This window comes from Nansenia antarctica (assembly GCF_963989245.1).
Source record: "Nansenia antarctica genome assembly, chromosome: 12".
In the NCBI taxonomy this organism is placed as follows: domain Eukaryota; kingdom Metazoa; phylum Chordata; class Actinopteri; order Argentiniformes; family Microstomatidae; genus Nansenia; species Nansenia antarctica.
In genome coordinates this window covers 21,874,266-21,896,185 of record NC_137682.1, presented here as the reverse complement: position 1 = coordinate 21,896,185, position 21,920 = coordinate 21,874,266, and the positions used below count along the sequence as shown (strand labels likewise).

General features: G+C 46.9%; 1 protein-coding gene across 1 annotated transcript in view; it reads right to left on the bottom strand.

Moving 5' to 3' along the window:
- dync2h1 (dynein cytoplasmic 2 heavy chain 1) overlaps positions 1–21,920 on the bottom strand; it is a gene marked incomplete at both ends in the record, with an annotated part of 167,986 nt that overhangs the window by 117,566 nt on the left and 28,500 nt on the right. The window contains 16 exon segments of the mRNA XM_080542931.1: positions 1,368–1,480; positions 1,616–1,733; positions 2,181–2,313; positions 3,939–4,093; positions 4,240–4,308; positions 6,115–6,273; positions 8,186–8,356; positions 8,574–8,688; positions 10,482–10,637; positions 11,189–11,394; positions 11,667–11,816; positions 12,247–12,374; positions 12,573–12,688; positions 13,260–13,387; positions 14,762–14,990; positions 15,994–16,133. Of these exon segments, the coding sequence (XP_080399057.1) occupies positions 1,368–1,480; positions 1,616–1,733; positions 2,181–2,313; positions 3,939–4,093; positions 4,240–4,308; positions 6,115–6,273; positions 8,186–8,356; positions 8,574–8,688; positions 10,482–10,637; positions 11,189–11,394; positions 11,667–11,816; positions 12,247–12,374; positions 12,573–12,688; positions 13,260–13,387; positions 14,762–14,990; positions 15,994–16,133 (2,286 nt within the window).

Sequence of the window (21,920 nt, the reverse complement as noted above, 5' to 3'; positions counted from 1 at the left end):
ACCATGAACCCCTCCACGCCTGTGTGCTTTGAATCGATAGTCCCATCATGTGGGTGTAATGAATAGCTGGCTAGTTTAATGGCTGCGTCTGGAATCGATGGAGATAGCCACGACTCTGTGAAGATGTGCCTGTTGCAGTCCCTGCTGTCTCGTTGGAAAGTAACCCTCCTCCTGAGTTCATCCAGTTTGTTGTCCAGCGACTGGACATTGGCAAGGAGAATAATAATAATAATAATCATAATCATAATAATCATAATAATACATTAGACTTATATAGCGCTTTTCTAGACACTCAAAGACGCTTTAAAACTGAAAAGATCGAGTAGTCAAATAAAAAGAAACCAACAAATAGATAAAAGATAGTATAGGGGTCTAATCATTTTTTTTTATTACTAAATCTAAATGTCTTTGTAGGACAATCTACTCTGTATACTGCAATTACACCTAGATTACGGGCAGAGAAGCGGCGAACAAGCAACGCCAGCGTCCTCTCTCGACCGGCATTTTTTGAAAAGTGATCCTAACATATCTATCATATCTATCATATCTATAGAATCGAATCTAGATCTCTAGAATAGTCGACAGTTCTTGCGGCGTCTCGGTCTGACCATGACCCCGTCCCTCCGTCCCCTGCGGCGTTTCTTTGGCCGGCGTCCGCCAGGTGGACAGAGGCCCTGTAGGTCAGCGAGAGATGTGGTGATGCGATCCGTGTGCGGGAGGTCAAAACCACGGTGAGTAAAAATGGATCTTATGTCCAGTCAGTCATAGGAAACAAAAGCAGCGACAAGCTGCACACAACAAGGCGATAATAAGTAGCGAAACAGGAAGTCAATAGCCACGTTGAGCAGGAGCACATCCGGTTGAGATTCAAACAGCAGATATTTGCCTCTAACACACACACAGACACACACACTTAGAATCGGTAGCTCTTACAAGATAGAGACAGAAACAACATTGTTTTATACAATCTGACAGAATAAAAAATTTAAAAACAGGACAAATATGACAATCAAATGAGTCAGTTCCTGGTTCTACAGTGAGCCTGTACCTCTACATGGTTCTACAGTGAGCCTGTACCTCTACATGGTTCTAGAGTGAGCCTGTACCTCTACATGGTTCTAGAGTGAGCCTGTACCTCTACATGGTTCTACAGTGAGCCTGTACCTCTACATGGTTCTACAGTGAGCCTGTACCTCTACATGGTTCTACAGTGAGCCTGTACCTCTACATGGTTCTACAGTGAGCCTGTACCTCTACATGGTTCTACAGTGAGCCTGTACCTCTACATGGTTCTACAGTGAGCCTGTACCTCTACATGGTTCTAGAGTGAGCCTGTACCTCTACATGGTTCTAGAGTGAGCCCGTACCTCTACATGGTTGGAGATGCGGATGATGTTTCTAAGAGGGACCACCTCTCCCTCCAGAGACCACATGGCCACGATGTGCTGGCACTCTGGATCAAACTCCACACTGTTGATGCCTACACAGAACACACACACACACACACACACACACACACACAATTGTTTAACATACACAAACCTTCTACTGTACCCATTCATCAATCCGTCTAGTCAGTGTATGAGCAGGTCTCATGTGTTTCTCTGGGTCTCACCAGCGAACAGCTTCTTCAGGTGGGACTGGATGACCGTGGGGCTGGTGGCCTGGCCCAGGATCTCCAGGAGGTCATCGTCTCCTATGAAGTAGAACCGAGGGAAGGCAGAGCGCTTCTCCTACAGACACCACACACACACACACACACACACACACACACACACACACACACACACACACTAACTCAGGGGGCCGAAAGAGTCGAAAATATCTCTATTTCTTTTCAGCAAAATCCTCTGTGTGTGTGTGTGTTTGTGCGTGTGTGTGTGTGTGCGTGTGTGTGTGTGTGTGTCTTTGTGTGTGTGTGTGTGTGTGTGTGTGTGTGTGCGTGTGTGTGTGTCTTTGTGTGTGTGTGTGTGTGTGCGAGCGTATGTGTGTGTGTGTGTGTGTGTGTGTGTGTGTGTGTGTGTGTGTGTGTGCGAGCGTGCGTGCGTGCGTCCGAGCGTGTGTGTGTGTGTGTGTGTGTGTGTGTCTTTGTGTGTGTGTGTGTGTGTGTGTGTGTGTGTCTTTGTGTGTGTGTGTGTGTGTGTGTGTGTGTGTGTGTGTGTGTGTGTATGTGTGTGTACCTCCAGGAACTCGTTGAGTGATTTCTGGCAGCGCTGCAGCTGGTCCAGGATGGTGACGAGGGAGTTCCTGATTCCAGCCCGGGAGCTCAGAGACGTCACCCTGCTGTCCCTCTGAACATCAGCCAAGATGGACCTGGCGCACACACGCACACACACACACACACACACACACACACACACACACACACAATAGGCAAGACAAGGCAAGTGTATTTGTTTAGCACATTTCATACAACAGGGGCAATTCAAAGTGCTTCACAGCATTAAAAAGAATGCAATTATCTCCGTTTTGTCCTTGTTTAGCTGGAGGAAGTTTCTTGTCATCCAGGCGTTTATTTGTTCAATGCAATCACAGAGATTATGGATGGGACTAGTCGTTCGGTGAGAGGGAAGCATGTAGAGATTGAATAGAAGGGGGCCAAGAATTGATCCTTGGGGAACCCCACATGTCGTTTTATTTTTGTCTGACACAAAGTTGCCAGTGGAGACATAGTAGCTTCTGTCCTGTAGGTCAAATCCAAACCAGTTTAGGGCAGTGCCTGAAAGTCCTACCCAAGTTTTTAGTCTATCTATTAGAATGTCGTGGTCTACAGTGTCGAAGGCAGTGCTAAGATCTAGTAGTACTAAAACTGAGACTTTTCCGGAGTCTGTGTTTACACAAATGTCATTATGGACCTTAATAAGGGCTGTTTCAATGCTATGTAGGGGCCGAAAGCCTGATTGAAAACCATCAAAGAGATAATTTTGGGTCAAATAATTGCTATGTTGATCGTGGGCAACTATTCCAATAATTGTTCCTGTAGAGGAAAGTTTGATATGGGTCTGTAGTTGTTTAGTACAAATGGTTCTAGGCCGTTCTTTTTTAGTAAAGGCTTGATAACTGCTTCAGGGAAAATTCCTGATGAAAATGAGGTGTCGATTATTTGTATTAGTTCGCTTGCCACGCAGCTAAATATGTTTTTTTTAAAAGCTTGTTGGCAGGATATCAAGGGCACAGGTGGATGGTTTAAAACTAGAACATCCATGGGTGGGGTCATTTGACCATGTGAGTAAAACGAAATGTATATCTTTGTACTCAATCACATTTCAGGACCCTCCTTTCATGACTTTTCCTAGAAATGTGTGTTCTACCACCCAGTATCCTTACTTTTTCAAAATCATGATAATCAGGATAAGCTAGTATAAAGCTATTTTGCAGTTTTTCTGTGTAGGAGGCAGGCTAATTTACAAGACGCGCCAATTAGGGGTCTTTGTGTGTAAGTAGTAGATTCCCATTGTAAAGACTATGGTCATTTAACCATATATAATACGTAAAATAGACATGGCTGTTCTAGTGTTAAGACGTGACATGACTTTATTGTCTTGTAGTCTTGTAGTCGATGGTGTTAAATTGTGACATGGTTGTTATGACAGCCCTATTTGGGGGTGTTAATGGAGACATGTTTTTCATGCCTGACACAGAAGAGCTAATGTCTCGTCTAATGGTTGTGGAGGTTATTGATATTATTGTGTATGATCCTAGAGAAAAATGATTGTCTGGCATTGTCTTCTTTCTTATTTCTAGGTTTTAGTTAACACACACACACACACACACAAAATACACACACATACATACACACACAGACACATACAGACACACACATACACATCGACATATGCAAAATACACACACACATACATTAACATTCACAAAATATAAACACACACCAATACAAATTAACATACAGAAAAGATACACGCAAACAGCGTCAGGCGTACCTGAAGTCCTCGTCCACCCGTTTGAAGCGAGCCTGTTCCCGGGGCAGAGCTCCACGACCGAAGATGGGCTCCAGGTAGACCCACCTCCTCTGGATGGTGTTGAGGTGCAGCAGGTACTCGTCCAGGTCTGACAGACGCACCTCCCACAGGCTCACCTGGAGGCAGCAGCAGTATGGGGTTACACTTCAGCATTGTTGTCAACAATGTCGGTCACCATAGAAACCGCCTCTCCAGAAACCGTGTGTGTGTGTGTGTGTGTGTGTGTGTGTGTGGGTGTGTGCATGCGTGTGTGTGGATTCACCTTGTCCTGGAAGCCACGGTAGTATGGGGAGTCCTTTAGAGACTGCAGCAGACAGCGGTTGTCACCCACCTGGATGTAGATACAATCACATACAATGTTTGTAGGGTTAACACACCTGGGCCCTATTCCACGAAGCTCGATAAAGTTCTAAGCCTCGAAAATGTTAGCTTGCGTTCGGTGCCATCAATGTGGCTCAAATAATTCGCTGCTTGGTTGAGCTCCTTCTGAGTCAGATATAATTAGCCTGCTCCCGACCAGGCTAAAACACAGGCTATAGTCATCCGTGCGTCAAAAAAGGCTCACAGGCGGAAACTAAACCCCGAACGACAGTTCCTCATGTGTCTTTTAGGAAATATTAGTTCCCACTTCACACGAGATAGATAGATTAGATAGTTTGACTGTGTGATAGATAGATAACTTGATATTTTGAAAGTGTGATAGATAGATCGATAGATCAATAAAGAAAAGAGTGTAAAAAAAAAAAGAAGTAATTGTCTCAACTTGCATTGCTGTCATCACAGCGGTCTGGTTGGCGTAGTGGTTAAGGCAGCCGACTCGAGTTCCAAAGGTTGCGAGTTCGAGACTTGACTAAGTATTATTATTTTTTTACATTTAACCGAAGATTTCATGCAAAGGTTTCAAACACCATTGTAATCGTGTCAGTTCTTGTAAATTAGCCTGCACCATAATTTTATAGCCTACATACTTTTTTAGATGAGATTTTAGAATAGATTCAGACAACGAAATGCAGTAAAAAGTGCGTCTGAAGAGGGATTCGAACCACCGATATAAAATGACGAGTAAATCCTATGGCAGCGGTCGATACCACTAGGCCATTGTGGCAATATGACGGTTTGTAGCCTGCTGCGGATATCACCACAGTAGTAATATTCATTTATTAAAATATGAACATATAACAATAACTGGGGCTAGTATGACCTACGCATTTAATCGGTCAGCAATTTCTTGCCAAACCATTTCCCTCGCCTTGTTAATTGCGGCAGTATTGCACTATTTTACATCTTATTTTTCCGTCTTCATAAAAATAAATAATTCGGAATGCTGCGCAAATGTAGTACCCCTGCAGAGTGGAGTATCTTCATTTCGACAGATCGACTCTTCGGGGCTGCGTATGTCTGCGTGCACGCGCCCATATCGAAGATTTGTAAGCCTGTCTTCTGTGAACACTGATGACACAAGGCTGATCCTCGTTCGAGGAATCACCTGAGGCTTGAATTCCAATCTCGAGTTGCCTGAGCGCCGCATTTATTTATATCGCAGCTATACTGATCCACCTTTAGTGGAATGGCCTACTGGATGTAGATACAATCACATACAAGGTTTGTAGGGTTAACACTAGAACACCTGCATGTAGATACAATCACATACTACGGTTGTAGGGTTAACACACACAAATATATTTATATTTCATGATTTCATGTTTATTTTATGTTTTTGGTTATTCATGTTATGAAAAATGTTTTGTTTTTATGTTTTTGGTTATAGAATTATTAGTGTTTTATTCGTAATTGATTGTGACGTGGTGAGGTGATAGGATGGGCCCAGGTGTATTTAGGTGGACAATTAGTTGCACCTGGGCCAATGGAAACAGGTTAGTTTAGGAAAAACATTATTTTTAACACGATCACGTTATTCTTTAATCTCATACCTTACCGTCTGCTTTATTACTTTTCATTTTGTTGGATTCATTGGATTACTTTTGATTATGGACAATAAACCTTTTAATTGTTTACATACAAGGACAGTGTGGCGTGCGTTCTTATCCAACCCCGGACTAGAACTGTTTTCCTAGCATGGTGGAATCGGTGGCTACATACGATGATACATGACTATTCCCAGGTTGCAGATATGTACCTGGTTGACGATGTCCTTCCAGTCCTTGATGAGTGTGAGCGTGTGTCCGGTGCTGTCTGTATAGTCGGAGAGGGTAAAGGCGGCTCCGGCTCCCCAGAGGTCCAGCTCTCTCAGAGCCTCTCTGATGGTCACCTCCGCCTGGGCCCGGCTGTTCAGGTCCTGCAGCTCAGACAGGGAGAGTTCACGTCAGCTACTTACATTTTACATTTACATTTTTGGCATTTAGCAGACGCCTTATTCCAAAGTGACTTACAATCAATACATTTGAATACTAAGCAAGTGAATCATCAATCCACCAGCCGTAGCAGGAAGAGTAATCCAGCTCAGGCCCGGGGCCATTGATAGAAGGAAAAACCTTCTTCTATCACCTTCTTCTAACCCTTTTTTTTGTTTTGTTTTTTGACACTGGAGAAACAGAGAAACAGTACAAGGGGGGCAATATAACTTTTTAGGGACAGAGTAGAAGGGAAAAGCGGGTGTCCTCAGGAGACGCAGTGCTGAGGGGCAGAAGATGTACTTTGGCTTGGACTGGGATCGAATGTATATAATGGCTTCAGACAATCTACTAACCACCGTCCAGGCAAGGCAGGGGTTTTGACGCACGTCCAAATATTCAAACCAACAAAGTTGTAATCCAGTCCAGGTAGAATTGCAACACAAATATGGATTTATTCTCCTTTAAATATATACATAATATTCAGGGGTGCACATAACTGGTGCGCCAGTGCGCATGCGTCGCCAAAATGCATGCTGCGCGGCAGATCAGCCGCATGAAAGCGCTCCTGGAACCGCTGGGAGAAGAATTTACTTCCTCAAAATCCAACTGCTGACTGCTGACTGCTGCATCACTGCAAGCCCCACTAAGTAACTATTTGCCGTCCCCTCAGTCGAAGGCCCGACGAGTAATCCATCACAACAGTCGACCGACGACGACCATGGCGACTCCCCTCACGAAAACATTCGGAAAGTATCGTAACTCGTACTTTCATTCCGCGTATCGCGTATCGCACGGTTATCACACCGCCACGTGAAAATTCAGTCCCGAACAACTCGTCGCTAAAAGGAAAAACAACACCAAGGGACACGTTTCTTTTCTCTGAAGCTTTCAAACGTTCAGACGTTTGTTTTACAGCTTCATTATCGCACCTCGACCCCTGACCCAGGGAATATGGTTGGGAATTCTATTCGAAAAATCAAAAAAAAGACTTTGTTGCACCATCAAAATAATGAGCTATTTAAAGTGATAGTCTACAACATCCTCTACCATGGTTGAAATTGAGGACAGTGATAACAGCAGTCAAGAGAGCAGTGATGATGATGATTAAGCTTAAAGAGCAGTCATTTGATTTTGCATTTGTTTCTTTTGTTTTGCACACAATCATTTGTTCGTTCATCTTTATTTATGAATAAATGTCGTTTTGCTAATATAAGTTATCCATGTATCACTTTTTTATCCATCCTGTGGGACGGGTCGTGACTCGCGAACTCGGGGAGCACCAAGCAGCATCCCTAGGTGCTCCTCTGAGCACTGGCCCCAAAAAGTTATGTGCATGCACCCCTGATAATATTCACAGTTCCAAACATAATGAAATGACAAAATATCATTCCAGTACTGACTCACTTTCGATAGTATCTTTCTTTGAGTTTACTTAAGTTGTTTCCTTGAGTTCTCCTTGAGTTTGTCAGACTCTCTCCTTGTGTTGTGTGAGTTGTGTGGTCAAAAAACGATACCCTTACCCAGGCCTGCCAAGACTCCTTCCTGCTAGCCTCACTTCCTGCTATTTAAACCATTTCCCTGACACAGTTCAGACCAATGGGCACTAGGGGGGAGGCATGATAACCACATCATATTCTAACAGCTCATGCAGTCATTCATATTTCATTCAATCATCATGATCATTACTCAATAGCGTTCGATAATATTCATTTGACTCCTACAATGTGTTTTATCTACGACCGACCGAGCAAATCAGAAAAATAATCCATGTTGGTTTCCAGGGTGTGTGTGTGTGTGTGTATGTGTGTATGTGTGTGTGTGTGTGTGTGTGTGTGTGTATGTGTGTGTGTGTACCTTTAGCTCCAGGGCTCTTTCGGTGATGGTGTCAGCCACGTTGAGCAGGTCAGCGAAGGTGAGTCTCTCCAGGGTGGTTCCTCTAGGCAGACCCAGGAGTCTGAACAGATCCAGCCAGTGGTCGTGGGAGAGGTGCTCCCCTCGCACGTACTTCAGTACAGGGACCACACTCTACACACACACACACACACACACACACAAGGAATAGACCACTGAACACTGGCTGTCTGTGTGTGTGTGTGTGTGTGTGTGTGTGTGTCTGTCTGTCTGTCTGTGTGTGTGTGTGTCTGTGTGTCTGTAGGTCTGTCTGTGTGTGTGTGTCTGACTGTGTGTCTGTGTGTGTGTCTGTAGGTCTGTCTGTCTGTGTGTGTGTCTGTCTGTGTGTCACCTTGTACTTGTCCACTTCTCTCTGTAGTTTGACAGACATGGTGGTGTGCTGCTCCAGCTTCCTCAGTCTGTCCTGCCACGCAAACAGGAACTCCTCAAAGACATAGGTCTTACTCCTGCAACACACACACACACACACACACACACACACACACACACACACACACACACACACACAAACACACACACACACACACGCAGAAAGACTCATAGGTGATATGATCATTTAAATGATAAATGATGTGATTCTTTACAAGAGAGTAATTGGCTAACTAGTTGGATAAATGGGTAATTGCAATCCTGAACTAGACGCTCAACACTTCAACTGAAGGGAACTATGGGATCAGTTTTCAAAAAACATTAATCAGTGTTCCCACACCTTCTGAAACATCAAATTTAAGCACCTTTCAAGGACTTTCAAGACTCAATTTCCTCAAATTCAAGGACCCAACACGGCATAGTTTGAGACAGATCTAGATGAGAATTGATATAATAGGAACTATCCGCTCACAGACAACAATTAAAAAGAGAGGCTTGAATGTGTGAACACTAGATGGTCTCTTGCCTTCTCTACCACAGCACAGCAAAACAATATATTGTGAAATATGTGTAAAGTTAAGCAATACAGACTTATTTACTAGTTGACGAGATATAAAAAAATATTTAGAGCAAGAGAGAGGGGAATTCAAGCACTTTCAATGACCCATGTCTACTTTTAAGACCTTGATTTCTTTTTCTCAAATTCACAAACTTTCAAGGATTTCAAGGACCCGTGGGAACCCTGATGAATGTACTCCAGGGCGTCCGATATCCGTAAGCCTCCAGAGGTAAGTGCGTTCCACCTGCATTGATATGCTCTGTCACAACAGCTGGGCAGCGTGTGGATCTTGGATTTTTTGGTGTGCAGTGCACACCCTGTCATGCATTAATGCTTACTAACGGCCAAGCTCCACCATGGCCATCGAGCGTTGCGTCAGCGTTGCGTCTAATGTGCGTTGCGTCCGAAATTGGGATCAAATGCATTGTAATCAATGAAAGGTGCTCCACCTGCTGCGTTGCGTCAGCGTTGCGTTGCGTCAGCGTTGCGTTGCGTCAGCGTTGCAAACGATGGCTGCGTCCAAAGTAGACATTCAAAAAGGTTTGATTTTTGACGGTGGACGCAGACGTCACAATGAGACCAATTGTACCACGTGGTACCGCGGACAGCTCCAAGTACGAGCTAGCCAGTGGAGCTAGAGTAGAACGTTGACGTTGACGCAACGCAGTAGGTGGAGCTTGGACAACGTGAAGTTGACGCAACGCCGATGGCGAGTTGACGCAACGCAGCAGGTGGAGCTTGGCCGTTATACAACGGATAGATCTGGTCCATGGTCTCTATTGGTCAGTTTGGTCCATTGTCTCTATTGGTCAGTTTGGTCCATTGTCTCTATTGGTCAGTTTGCGTTCCAGCCATGCCGATATCCATGATATACGCACGGCTAAATGGAATGTTGACACATCTTTTCATATTACTCCGCGTTTGTATATATTACCGATATCAAAGTTACATTCCTACCGTTGCTTAGCAACCAATAAACAACTGTTCAGCGGATGAATACACTTACAATAAAACATAGTTCCATTCAAATACATTCATGAAAAGTTTGTCTTGTCTTTCTTCTGTGAAATATTGATAGATAAATGAGGTAACCGTTGTATAAAAGCGGTATGGAACGAGAAGCCGTGGTATATATCGTGGATATCGGCACAGCTAGGGGGTGTAACGGTACTCCGCTTCGGCGTTGTGCCTAACCACCCCGCTAGCTGTGCCGATATCCACGATATACCACGGCTTCTCGTTCCATAACGCTTAAACATCCCATATCACAACAACGGGAGCAGAAGTATAACCCAATCCCAGGTTCCGTACCTGAATGTGATCCAGTCTTCCTTGGCCTTGTCCTGGAAGCCCTGCATCCACTCCTCGTAGAGGGACCACATGACAGAACACTCCTCCATGTCCTGGATGGTCTCCTCTGCCAGGGAGAAGTCTGGGGGGTCCAGCTCAAAATGAGAGCAGTCCTCGCTGAGGAGATACAACCAGAAGGTGATTCACCAATCAGGAAGTGAACTCTATAAGAGCCGTGATGGGGTCACGGTGACCCCTGTGAGTGAAAAGAATGTTATACCTTTGCACTCGATCGAATTTCAGGACCCTCCTTTCATGACTTTTCCTAGATATGTGCGTTCTACCACCCAGTATCCTTACATTTTCAAAATCACATCAGGATAAGCTAGTATAAAGCTGCTTTGCAGTTTTTCTGTGTAGGAGGCAGGCTAAACAACAGGACGGCCAACTAGTGGTCGTTGTGTGTAAGTAGCAGATTTACATTCTAAAAAGGGGGTCTATTAGACCCCCAAGGCGGCTCTACTAGTAGGTAAAATAAGCACAGCTGTTAATAAAAGTTGAATATGAAATAAAGTTAAATAGTAGAAGTTATCGTACAGGAGTCTCTCTGGTTTACATTTCTCTGGCACTACCATGTACTGGCTCTCTCAGATTTACTGCGATAGTTTATAATAATAATAATAATACTAATAACAACAACACTGTATGTATGTGTGTATGTGACCTACAGCAGGCGTATGCGGGTGAGCTCCAGCTCCTGGAACTCCTGTTTCTTGTCTCTGATGGTTTGGACGCAGGCGAGCAGCGCCGCTTGGTCTCCCGTCTCCATCATCTCGTCTCTGGGCTTCAGCTGGTCCCAGCGAGCCCTGAACCTCTCCAGCTCCTGCCTGTAGGCCTGGATACGACTCTCAGCATGACTCCTCATCACCTCCACCTATGGGAGGACCGACAGAGAGAGACAGAGAGAGAGAGAGAGAGAGAGAGAGAGAGAGAGAGAGAGAGAGAGAGAGAGAGAGAGAGAGAGAGAGAGAGAGAGAGAGAGAGAGAGGAAAACAGGTAGTTGTTGTGTCTGTGCCACGCACAAGCTCCATGCTTGTGCACCTCAGCATTTTGTGAGACTGGTTCCCCCCACTCTGGGGTGTATGCCTCCACCCGTGTGTGTGCGTGTGTGTGTGCGTGTGCGTGTGCGTGTGCGTGTGTGTGTACCTGGTCTTTAATCATGAGTTGGTGGCTCTCCATCATCAGCTCCAGCTTGTCCCACCTGACTCTGAGGGAGGAGAGAGAGTCCACCCCTCCCCCCGCCACAGCCCGCAGCAGACGGTTCTTCTCCTCCGCAGCCTGGAACTGGGGCAGGACCTGAGGCCACGTCACACACACACACACACACACACACACACACATCACACATCACACATCACACACACACATCACACATCACACATCACACACATCACACACACACACACACACACACACACAGACACATCACACATCACACATCACACACACACATCACACATCATCACATCACACATCTGCATCATCACACATCACACATCAAACACACACATCACACATCACAAATCACACATCACACATCACACACATCATCACATCACACACACACACACATATCACATCGATGGATGAATGGATGGATGGATGGATGGATGGATGGATGGATGGATGGATGGATGGATGGATGGATGGATGGATGGATGGATGGATGGATGGATGGATGGATTGGTGGGTTGACTTATTGCTTGCTGTTGAAGAAGTAGCTTACATCAGGTTTGCGGGCCTGTATGTGGCTGTGTCTGGCGTTGGCCTCTCCGATCTCATTGATACTCTCCGGTCGCGTGGACAAAGACTCCATTGATTCTGTCACAAAACTGTCTATATCCTGGGTATGGGCTGGAGAGAGGGACACGTGAGAGGGGGATGGATTACTCATGGTGAGAGAGAAAGAAATTCACAAAATTCACAAACTTTCAAGGATTTCAAGGACCCGTGGGAACCCTGTACACTGTATACATATTAACTTTAAAAATTGGTTTTTCCATGATCATGCATTGGCTCACGTGAGGGCACTGCTCTCGACCGTGTCTTTACCTTGTATGGACCTCCTGAGTGACATCAGCAGGGTGTCAAATAGCCTTTGGATCAGATCGTCAATCGCTGCCTTCACTGGCTCACAGTTCACTGAGATACAGTCCACCTTCTCCAGACTGAGGTGAAGGGAGAGGGGCACGGGGGGGAGGGGAGGGGAGGGAGGGAGGAGGCAGGTGTTGTTGTTGTTAGAGCTAGGGCTTATTAGGTGAGGTGCAACATTCAGAATGACATGGGTCGTACACTTACATACTAGTATGTCTGAAGATTGTTTTGTTACAACAATCCACTGACCCAACAAAGGCCAAAAGAGAGAGTTGAGAGGGTGCGTGTTCACTTAATCAGCCATGAGGGGTCATTTGACCCCTGTGAGTAAAAGATTGTTATATGTTATATAGATGTTATATCTTTGCACTCAATCAAATTTCAGGACCCTCCTTTCATGACTTTTCCTAGATATGTGCGTTCTACCACCCAGTATCCTTACATTTTCTAAATCACATCAGGATAAGCTAGTATAAAGCTAGAAATGTTGCAGTTTTTCTGTGTAGGAGGCAGGCTAATTTACAAGCGGTCAACTAGTGGCCGTTGTGTGTAAATAGCAGATGTACATTCTAAAGAGGCGGCTCTTTTAGTAGGTAAGAAGGCACGGCTGTTCTAGTGTTAAAAGGAGGCTAGTTATTCAGGTACCTGGGCAGCCGCTCGGACTCTTTCCCCTGGGCTTTCAGGGCCTTGAAGTTCCTCTCCCAATCCTGCACTGAGCGAAGGTGCTTCTCCACCAGGGTCTCTATGTCCACCTGGCCCAGGACCACCCACTCCTGCCACACACGCACCCACACACACACACACACACACACACACACACACACACACACACAGTAGTACGTGTTAGAGAGAGAACCGGCTGTGTTGATTTCTTTGGCTGAGTTTCTGTGTAAAACATGACAGGAACTGTGGTTTACCACAGAGGAGACGGCAGAAGAAAGAAGAATCTTTAAGAAGCTTTAATGTGGTCGGAGGAGGTCTCCCTTCTAACATGTTGGCACAGGCAGCAAATACAAAAGCCATTGTAGACAGAAAACATGCCATAAATACCACAAAATACCCACTAGATCAGAACTTTGTTCTAGTTAGCTATACTATGGTAAATGGACTGCACTTATATAGCGCCTTTATCCAACGCGCTTTACAACGGCCTCGCATTCACCCATTCACGCGCACATTCACACACCAATGGCGGCAAGCTACCATGCAAGGCGCCGGCCGGCCGGTCATTGGGAGCAATTTGGGGTTCAGTGTCTTGCCCAAGGACACTTCGACATGTGGCCAGCCGGGGCTCGAACCGCCGATCTGCCAACCTTGCGATCATTAGCGGCGGCTCTACCTCCTGCGTCACAGCCACCCCGTCCGATCGCCTATGGCTTTCTAAATCATTCAGTCCTTCAAGTGTATTCTTTCAAATCAAATCTTTCAAAAAGTACGGCGTATATCGGTGCATGGGACTGCTCAAAGGGATGCTTCACTATTTTGACACTTACATTTGTTTTTAGATACGTGATCTAAACGTTGTGTTTTTACATGTGTCCTGAACGCCCAGCCGCGGGAATCAGCACTGTCAAACACTTGTTAACACTAGCGTGCTGCTTGTGCATTTCTCAGCACGTCTTACCACTGTCTAGTACGGTCATGTTCTCACTGTCTACGGTCATGTTCTCACTGTCTACGGTCATGTTCTCACTGTCTACGGTCATGTTCTCACATGAAAGTCCCAATTAGGACCCGCAGCAAGTGGATGAGTTCGCAACATTGTTGCATCAATTATTTCTCTGATTTGCATTCTCACAGCCCTTTATGTAAACGAAGTAACAGACGCAATCGAAGCAACAGACGTGGTAGTTGATTGGTCAGAAAAATTGAAAATTGCCCGTTCGCCCCGCTCTTATCCAGATCAACACGCATGCGCTGTTGTCTTCCTATGGACAGCCTCGATGCGTCGTTTCTAATCGGAACGAAACCACCCTTTTCAAGCGGAGCATCCGTCGGGTGTTTGCTCCGGGAGCGACTTCGAATGCGCGTTCTCACAGCTCCGAACGACACAGAGCAAAGCGAATTTTATCCTAAACTCTGATTCCAAGTGAAGCAAATGTTCTAGTGAGAACAACAGCCTAACATTGTGCGACCTTGCGTAGTACCTTAAACTTGTCCTGAATGCTCAGCAGCCTGCTGAAGAGATCCTCCGCCTTGCTGAAGATGGTGAGGAAGCCGGAGGCGTTCCTGTCGATCATGACGCTGAAGATGAGCTCCTCTCCCTGGGCGCTGACACCTTTGAACTGGTTGGGGATGGAGATGAACCTCTTCATCTCTCTGAAGTACCTGGCCCTCACCTCCTCGAACGGAGGACGGAACTGTAGACGGCCCTGTCTGAGTGATAGGGGAGAGAAGAGGATACCAAGTATCATTATATAGTCCTGTCTGAGTGATAGGGGAGCAGAGAAGAGAAGATATACATCATACATCATTATATAGTGACAAATATTTTACAGAGGTATGTATCTTTGAGATACATTGTGGACTAAGAGAGTGGAGACGTCTTTTATTCAGCCTGAGTAAGTGAATATTATTCTTGTTTAAATAATTGTGTTACTGGTAGTTGTGTGTTAGCTGTTTAGGGTTAAAACTGTTTGGCCTACAAACCAGTTTCTATTAAAAACCACTTGTGTTTGAAGCCTAATAGCCGTCAGTGGAATGAGCTTCCCACGGCTGTCAGAACTGCAGAGTCAGTCCCCATCTTCCGCCAGAGACTGAAGACCCATCTCTTCAGGTTACACCTTAACTGCTCCTCCTGAGACATCTACTACCCCCCGGCACTGTGCCTCCTGAAACACCTGCTTCCCCTATACTGTGTCTCCTAAGATTTCTACTTCCCCCCCTTGTACTGTTTCTCCAGTGTCTAAAAAAATCGTCCTTCTTCTATCACGACGACTGCCAATGGCCCCGGGCCTGAGCTAGATGACTCTTCCTGCTACGACTGGCGAATTGATGATTCACTTGCTTAGTCAAACGTATCGATTGTAAGTCGCTTTGGAATAAGGCGTCTGCTAAATGCCAAAAATGTAAATGTAAATGTTATTACGGTAAAGATGCTGAAGTATGGTACGGTGTAAAGCGAGTAAGAGACTTAAGAAGAAGTATGTGAGAAAAAGGGGGAGAGAGATAGAGTGAGTAGGGGGAGAAAAAACACAAAGAGAGATAGGCGAGAGAGAGAGAGAGAGAGAGAGAGAGAGAGAGAGAGAGAGAGAGAGAGAGAGAGAGAGAATGACACTGAAATACTGGCACCCCGACAGAGACTGAAAGACACATTGATCCCAAAGAGAAACAGAGAAACAGAGAGGGAGACAGAGAGCGGCTTGTGGGGTCGTCTTACTTGAAGGTGAGGTCTATGTGTATGTCAGGCAGGTTCTTGTCCAGGGCCTGTAGGCCGGTCTGGTACTGGTGCTCCAGAGCCTTGTAGAGCTGGTGGTCCCAGTGCTGCCGCCACGCACGCATGTCCCCCGCCCGGAACCCCTGTACACACACACCCCTCTCAATACATCACATAATATGTACACACACCCTCTCAATACATCACACATGTACACACACACCCCTCTCAATACATCACACATGTACACACACACCCTCTCAATACATCACACATGTACACACACACACCCTCTCAATACATCACACATGTACACACACACCCCTCTCAATACATCACACATATGCACACTAGGGTGCATCAAAATATACAATTCTACCATACTGATCTGTTCAGGTGCTAAAAGTGTTCCATGTCAAGTTGTTATAAGACATGCAAAATATTTTTGCAATACGTGATGATCTACAGGTGGCACGGCACATCAGCTTTTATGGCTAAAGGGGGTAACCAGAGCCCACTGAAGGGAGCCGTCATTGACGATGCATTTTAACCTTTATTTTGTTTGATTTCTATCTGTCCCTTAATATCACTGTCATCACCATCACACTGTGTATAATGCACTGTACAACTTCCATTTCTACATTCAACATGTTTATTTTGTAACCTGAGGTGGTAACCATGGTAACCATGGTATCAATGCTTTGAGGCAAAACACACCTCCTCTCCTCTCCTCTCCTCTTGACACACCCTCTCCTCTCCTCTCCTCCTGACACACCCTCTCCTCTCCTCTCCTCCTGACACACCCTCTCCTCTCCTCTCCTCTCCTCTCCTCTTGACACACCCTCTCCTCTCCTCTCCTCCTCCTGACACACCCTCTCCTCTCCTCTCCTCCTGACACACCCTCTCCTTCTCTCCTCCTCTCCTCCTCTCCTCTCCTCCTGACACACCCTCTGTCCTCCTCTCCTCCTGATACACCCTCTCCTCTCCTCTCCCCGCCTCCTGACACACCCTCTCCTCCCCTCTCCTCCCCTCCCCTCCTCCTGACACACCCTCTCCTCCCCTCTCCTCTCCTCCCCTCCTCCTGACACACCCTCTCCTCCCCTCTCCTCTCCTCCCCTCCTCCTGACACACCCTCTCCTCTCCTCCTCTCCCCTCCTCTCCCCTCCTCCTGACACACCCTCTCCTCTCCTCTCCTCCTGACACACCCTCTGTCCTCCTCTCCTCCTCTCCTCTCCTCCTGATACACCCTCTCCTCTCCTCTCCCCTCCTCCTGACACACCCTCTCCTCTCCTCTCCTCCTGACACACCCTCTGTCCTCCTCTCCTCCTCTCCTCTCCTCCTGATACACCCTCTCCTCCCCTCTCCTCCCCTCCTGACACACCCTCTCCTCCTCTCCTCTCCCCTCCTCTCCCCTCCTCCTGACACACCCTCTCCTCCCCTCTCCTCTCCCCTCCTCCTGACACACCCTCCCCTCTCCTCCTCTCCTGACACACCCTCTCCTCTCCTCCTCTCCTGACACACCCTCTCCTCTCCTCCTGACACACCCTCTCCTCTCCTCCTCTCCTGACACACCCTCTCCTCTCCTCCTCTCCTCCTGACACACCCTCTCCTCTCCTCCTCTCCTGAAACACCCTCTCCTCTCCTCCTCCTGACACACCCTCTCCTCTCCTCCTCCTGACACACCCTCTCCTCTCCTCCTCCTGACACACCCTCTCCTCTCAGAAGATGGAATTTGCTAATGACAATTGCAACTCTGCTTTCAACATAATCTAATCGTGCAGCTAAGACTGCTGCTGCCAGCTCCATTCTGGGGATGGTTGTACACTTAAGCGGTGCTACTTTGGCTTTTCCAAAGGCAAAGGTCACACAGACTTCATCCTTACAGTTTGTGAGCTGGAGGTAGGATACGGCGCCATAACCTACTTCACTAGCATCACAAAAGTGGTGCAGCTGTGCAGATGTGATTTCACCAAAGCCTCTGGGAATAAAGCTTCTGTCAACACTAAAAGTGTCCAGCAGGTGGAGTGAGCTGAGCCATTTTTCCCATGTTTGAGCTACATCTTGAGGGATTTTTTTCATCCCATCCCAGTTTCAACTTGCACACACTTTGAACGATCTGCTTTGCCACAAGTATGATGGGAGCCAAAAAAAACAATGGGTCATAGATAGAGCATACGATGGACAGAATGCCCCTTCTGGTTATCTGATGGGACTTGGCTGCTATGCTGAAAGTAAATACATCGTTTTCAACATCCCATTGAGCTCCAAGGGCTCTTTCCATTGAATGAATGAATGAATGAATGGTCTTTATTGTCATTGCTACAGTACAGGTACCAAACAACGACATTTAGGAGGGGTGGCTCCCCTGGTGTTAGGAAAGAAAAAAAAAAAACTTTTTAAAAAAAACACAAGGGAAGGAGCTGGTTTACATAAATAAAGCCTATGTACACTATCCACTATACTATACTGTACAGATAGACGACTAGGGTTGTCATATTGCACAATAGTGTTATTGCACATTTATTTAAAGTGTCGCAGTTTGCAGGCTTGAAATGTACATATTTGTGCCTCAGCACTACACCTGATTTGTTCAGTCCAGCAGCTGCCATCAATCCGTCCAGACTGTCCAGGGCCCAGAACTTAGGTCTTTGCTGTGTTCAGGGCCTGGATGGCCCTGTGGTAGAAGCTGTTCTTCAGTCTGTTTGTCCTTGCGGCCATGGTCCTGAACCGGCTTTTCGAGGGCAGCCGGGTAAAGTGTTCGTACCCAGGGTGGGTTGGGTCCCTGGAGATCTTGGAGGCCTTCCTGAGACAGCGTGTGTTGTACAGCTCTTCCAGAGAGGGGAGGGGGGCGCCGGTGATCTTCTGGGCTGTGATCTTCTGGGCTGTTCTCACGACTCTCTGTAGCGCATTTCTCTCCGCGGTTGTGCAGCTGGAGAACCAGTTGCAGATGCCGTAGGTGAGGATGATCTGCGCCGCGATAGAAGGTCACCAGTATCTCCTGCTTGCTGTGTTCCTTCCTGAGGACTCAGGATGTATAGCCGCTGTTGTGCCTTCTTGATGGTGGCTTTTGTGTTGTCCTTCCAGGTCAGGTCATCCCGCATGTGCATCCCCAGGAATCGGAGGGTTGAGACTCTCTCCACGCTCTCTCCGTCGATGAGCAGGGGCTGGATCTCGGACTTTTTCCTCCTGAAGTCTACGATGATTTCCTGGGTCTTTGACTTGTTCAGCAGCAGGTTGTTAACCTTGCACAGCTTGCTCAGTTGCTCTACCTCATCCCTGTACGCCGCCTCGTCCCCCCCCGAGATGCATCCCACCACGGTGGTGTCGTCTGCAAACTTTACGATGGAGTTGCTGGGCTGGACGGGGGTGAAGTCGTAGGTGTAGAGGTTGTAGAGGATGGGGCTTAGCACGCAGCCCTGGGGGGACCCAGTGCTGAGTCTGAGGGCTGTGGAGGCCCACCCGCACCCTCTGGGGGCGGTCGGTCAGGAAGTCCTTGATCCATGCACATATAGAGTGTGATAGACCCAGGTCTAGTAGTTTGGTCACTAGCCTGTCTGGAAGGATGGTGTTGAAGGCGGAGCTGAAGTCCACAAAGAGCAGTCTCGCGTAGCTGTTTCCCCTCTCCAGGTGGGATAGAGTGGCGTGGAGAGTCGTCGCGATGGCGTCCTCTGTGGACCTGTGGGCTCTGTAGGCGAACTGGTATGGATCCAGGTTGGGCGGGAGGCGTGTGAGTATGTGGGCCCGGACTAGTTTCTCGAAGCACTTCATGATGATTGGTGTGAGTGCCACCGGGCGGTAGTCGTTTAGGCAGCTCACCGTGCTTTTCTTCGGGACTGGGATGATAGTTGAGGTTTTCAGGCAGGGTGGGACGGTGGCCTGGGACAGGGACTGGTTAAAGATGTTGGTGAAAACCCCGGCCAGCTGGTCGGCGCAGTCTCTCAGCACCCGTCCCAGGACGCCATCCGGCCCCGAGGCTTTCCTGGGGTCCACCGCCTTCAGTACGCGTCTCACTTCATGCTCTGTGAGGGTGAGGCTGCTGAGAGCTGGAGAGAGTGGTGTTTGTGTTGCGGTTACCTCCGTTCGCCCCTCGTCGAACCGGGCGTAGAAGGTGTTCAGCTTTCCCGCCAGCAGGGGGTCGTCCTCTGCGGCTGTGAGCCTGTTGGCTCTGAAGTTTGTCATGTGCTGAACCCCCTGCCACATCCGCCTGGAGTCGTTGCTCAGGAAGCATTCCTCAATCTTCTCTCTGTGGTCTGCCTTGGCCGCTTTGATTGGCAGCTGTTCCTTGCTCAGATCCAGAGTTCTCACTTCTTTTGCTCTATCCTCTTCAGGAATGGTAGAGGACTGTCCGATCATTACTGATCCATTTGTTTAGATGGAAGCCACCCTTAGAGCATACTTCAGTTAGCTGTTGATACAAAAAAGTAGCCTGCTCCTTGCTGCTGACTGCTTTCAAGCAGTCATCCACATACAAGTTTTGCCTAATTGTGTTTGTGACTTCTTCTGGATGCTCATCTTGATTGTCATCAGCTGCTTTCAGTAGAGCAAATGCTGCAAGCATTCCATGCTCTACATACAAGCTCTTTAGACGTGTCTCCGTTTGGCCACCAGAGGAATCGCAAGAAGTTGATGTCTTCTTTGGCTACTCGGACCTGGTGAAACATCCCCTCTATGTCGGTGATGAAAGCAACAGGGCCTTGACGAAAACGGAGCAACACGCCTAGAAGCGTATTTGTTAAATCCGGGCCTTGGAGCAGTTCTTTGTTCAACGAAGTTCCACCAAATGTAGCTGCGCAGTCAAACACCACACGTAATTTCTTTTTGCGTGGGTGGTAGACACCATGACGTGGCACATACCACACTCTGCCAGTTTCATGGTGCAGCTCACTCTGAGGCACAACCTCAGCATATCCATTTTCCATTACGACTTTCATGAAGTCTTTGTATTCATTTGAGAACACTTGATTCTTTTCAAACCTTTTCAACAGGTGTTGAGCTCGTTGATAGGCTATTTGCCTATTGCTGGGCATGATCACATTGGGGTTGCAAAAAGGAAGTTTCAAGTGGTAATGACCATCTTTAAGTTCGGCTGAATCCGACACTATTTTCAAAAACTGCTGATCTTCCTGTGGCAGCTCGTTCTTTTCTCCATAATGTTGTTCCATAAAGTCCTGGTTGTACTGTGTTATTCAACAACTTTTCCATTTTCCCCACAGCCAAGTGGGCCATTAATAACCCAGCCGAGAATAGTTTTAACAGCGTAAGGCCCACTACCTTCACTGTTAATGATCGTCCATGGTTCCAAAGCTCTTGGGGCGTTGACACCTATTAGTAGCCCAATGCTAGCATCGATAGGTGTCAAGTCAACCTTCTCCAGGTATGCCCACCTTCTTATGTCTTCCTCCTTGGGAATGTTGTTGTGTGTCACAGGGATTTTTGACACTGTAAAAACATCAGGCAGCTTTAAAAATGTGTTACTGTCTAATGCTGCTATTTCTATTCAAGGTACTTTAAAACTGGTTGTTGCCTTTTCTTGTCCCATAGTTTTTAAAAGTATCTCAGTTTTTTTGCCAGGGGCTTGAAGCTGCATGGACAACTCCTCAGTGCAAAATGTTGCTGAGCTCCCTGGGTCCAAAAAGGCATACGTCTGTATGCACTTTGCCCCTTTTTCCATTTTAACCCTGACGGGTACAATTGCCAGAGCGCACTCCCTTGTTCCGGCCCCAGTTTGCTTACCGGTTGCCATGGCGACAACTGCATCAGAGCTGGTTGCCCTTCTTGGATTTTCCATAGTTTGTATGTGTAAGATTGTTGGATGGGTCCGTTTACACACACTGCAAGACATGCGTTTCTGACAACTTCTGCCTATGTGTCCACTTTCCAAGCATCCAAAACACATTCCTTTAAGTTTCAAAAACTCCACCTTTTCTGTA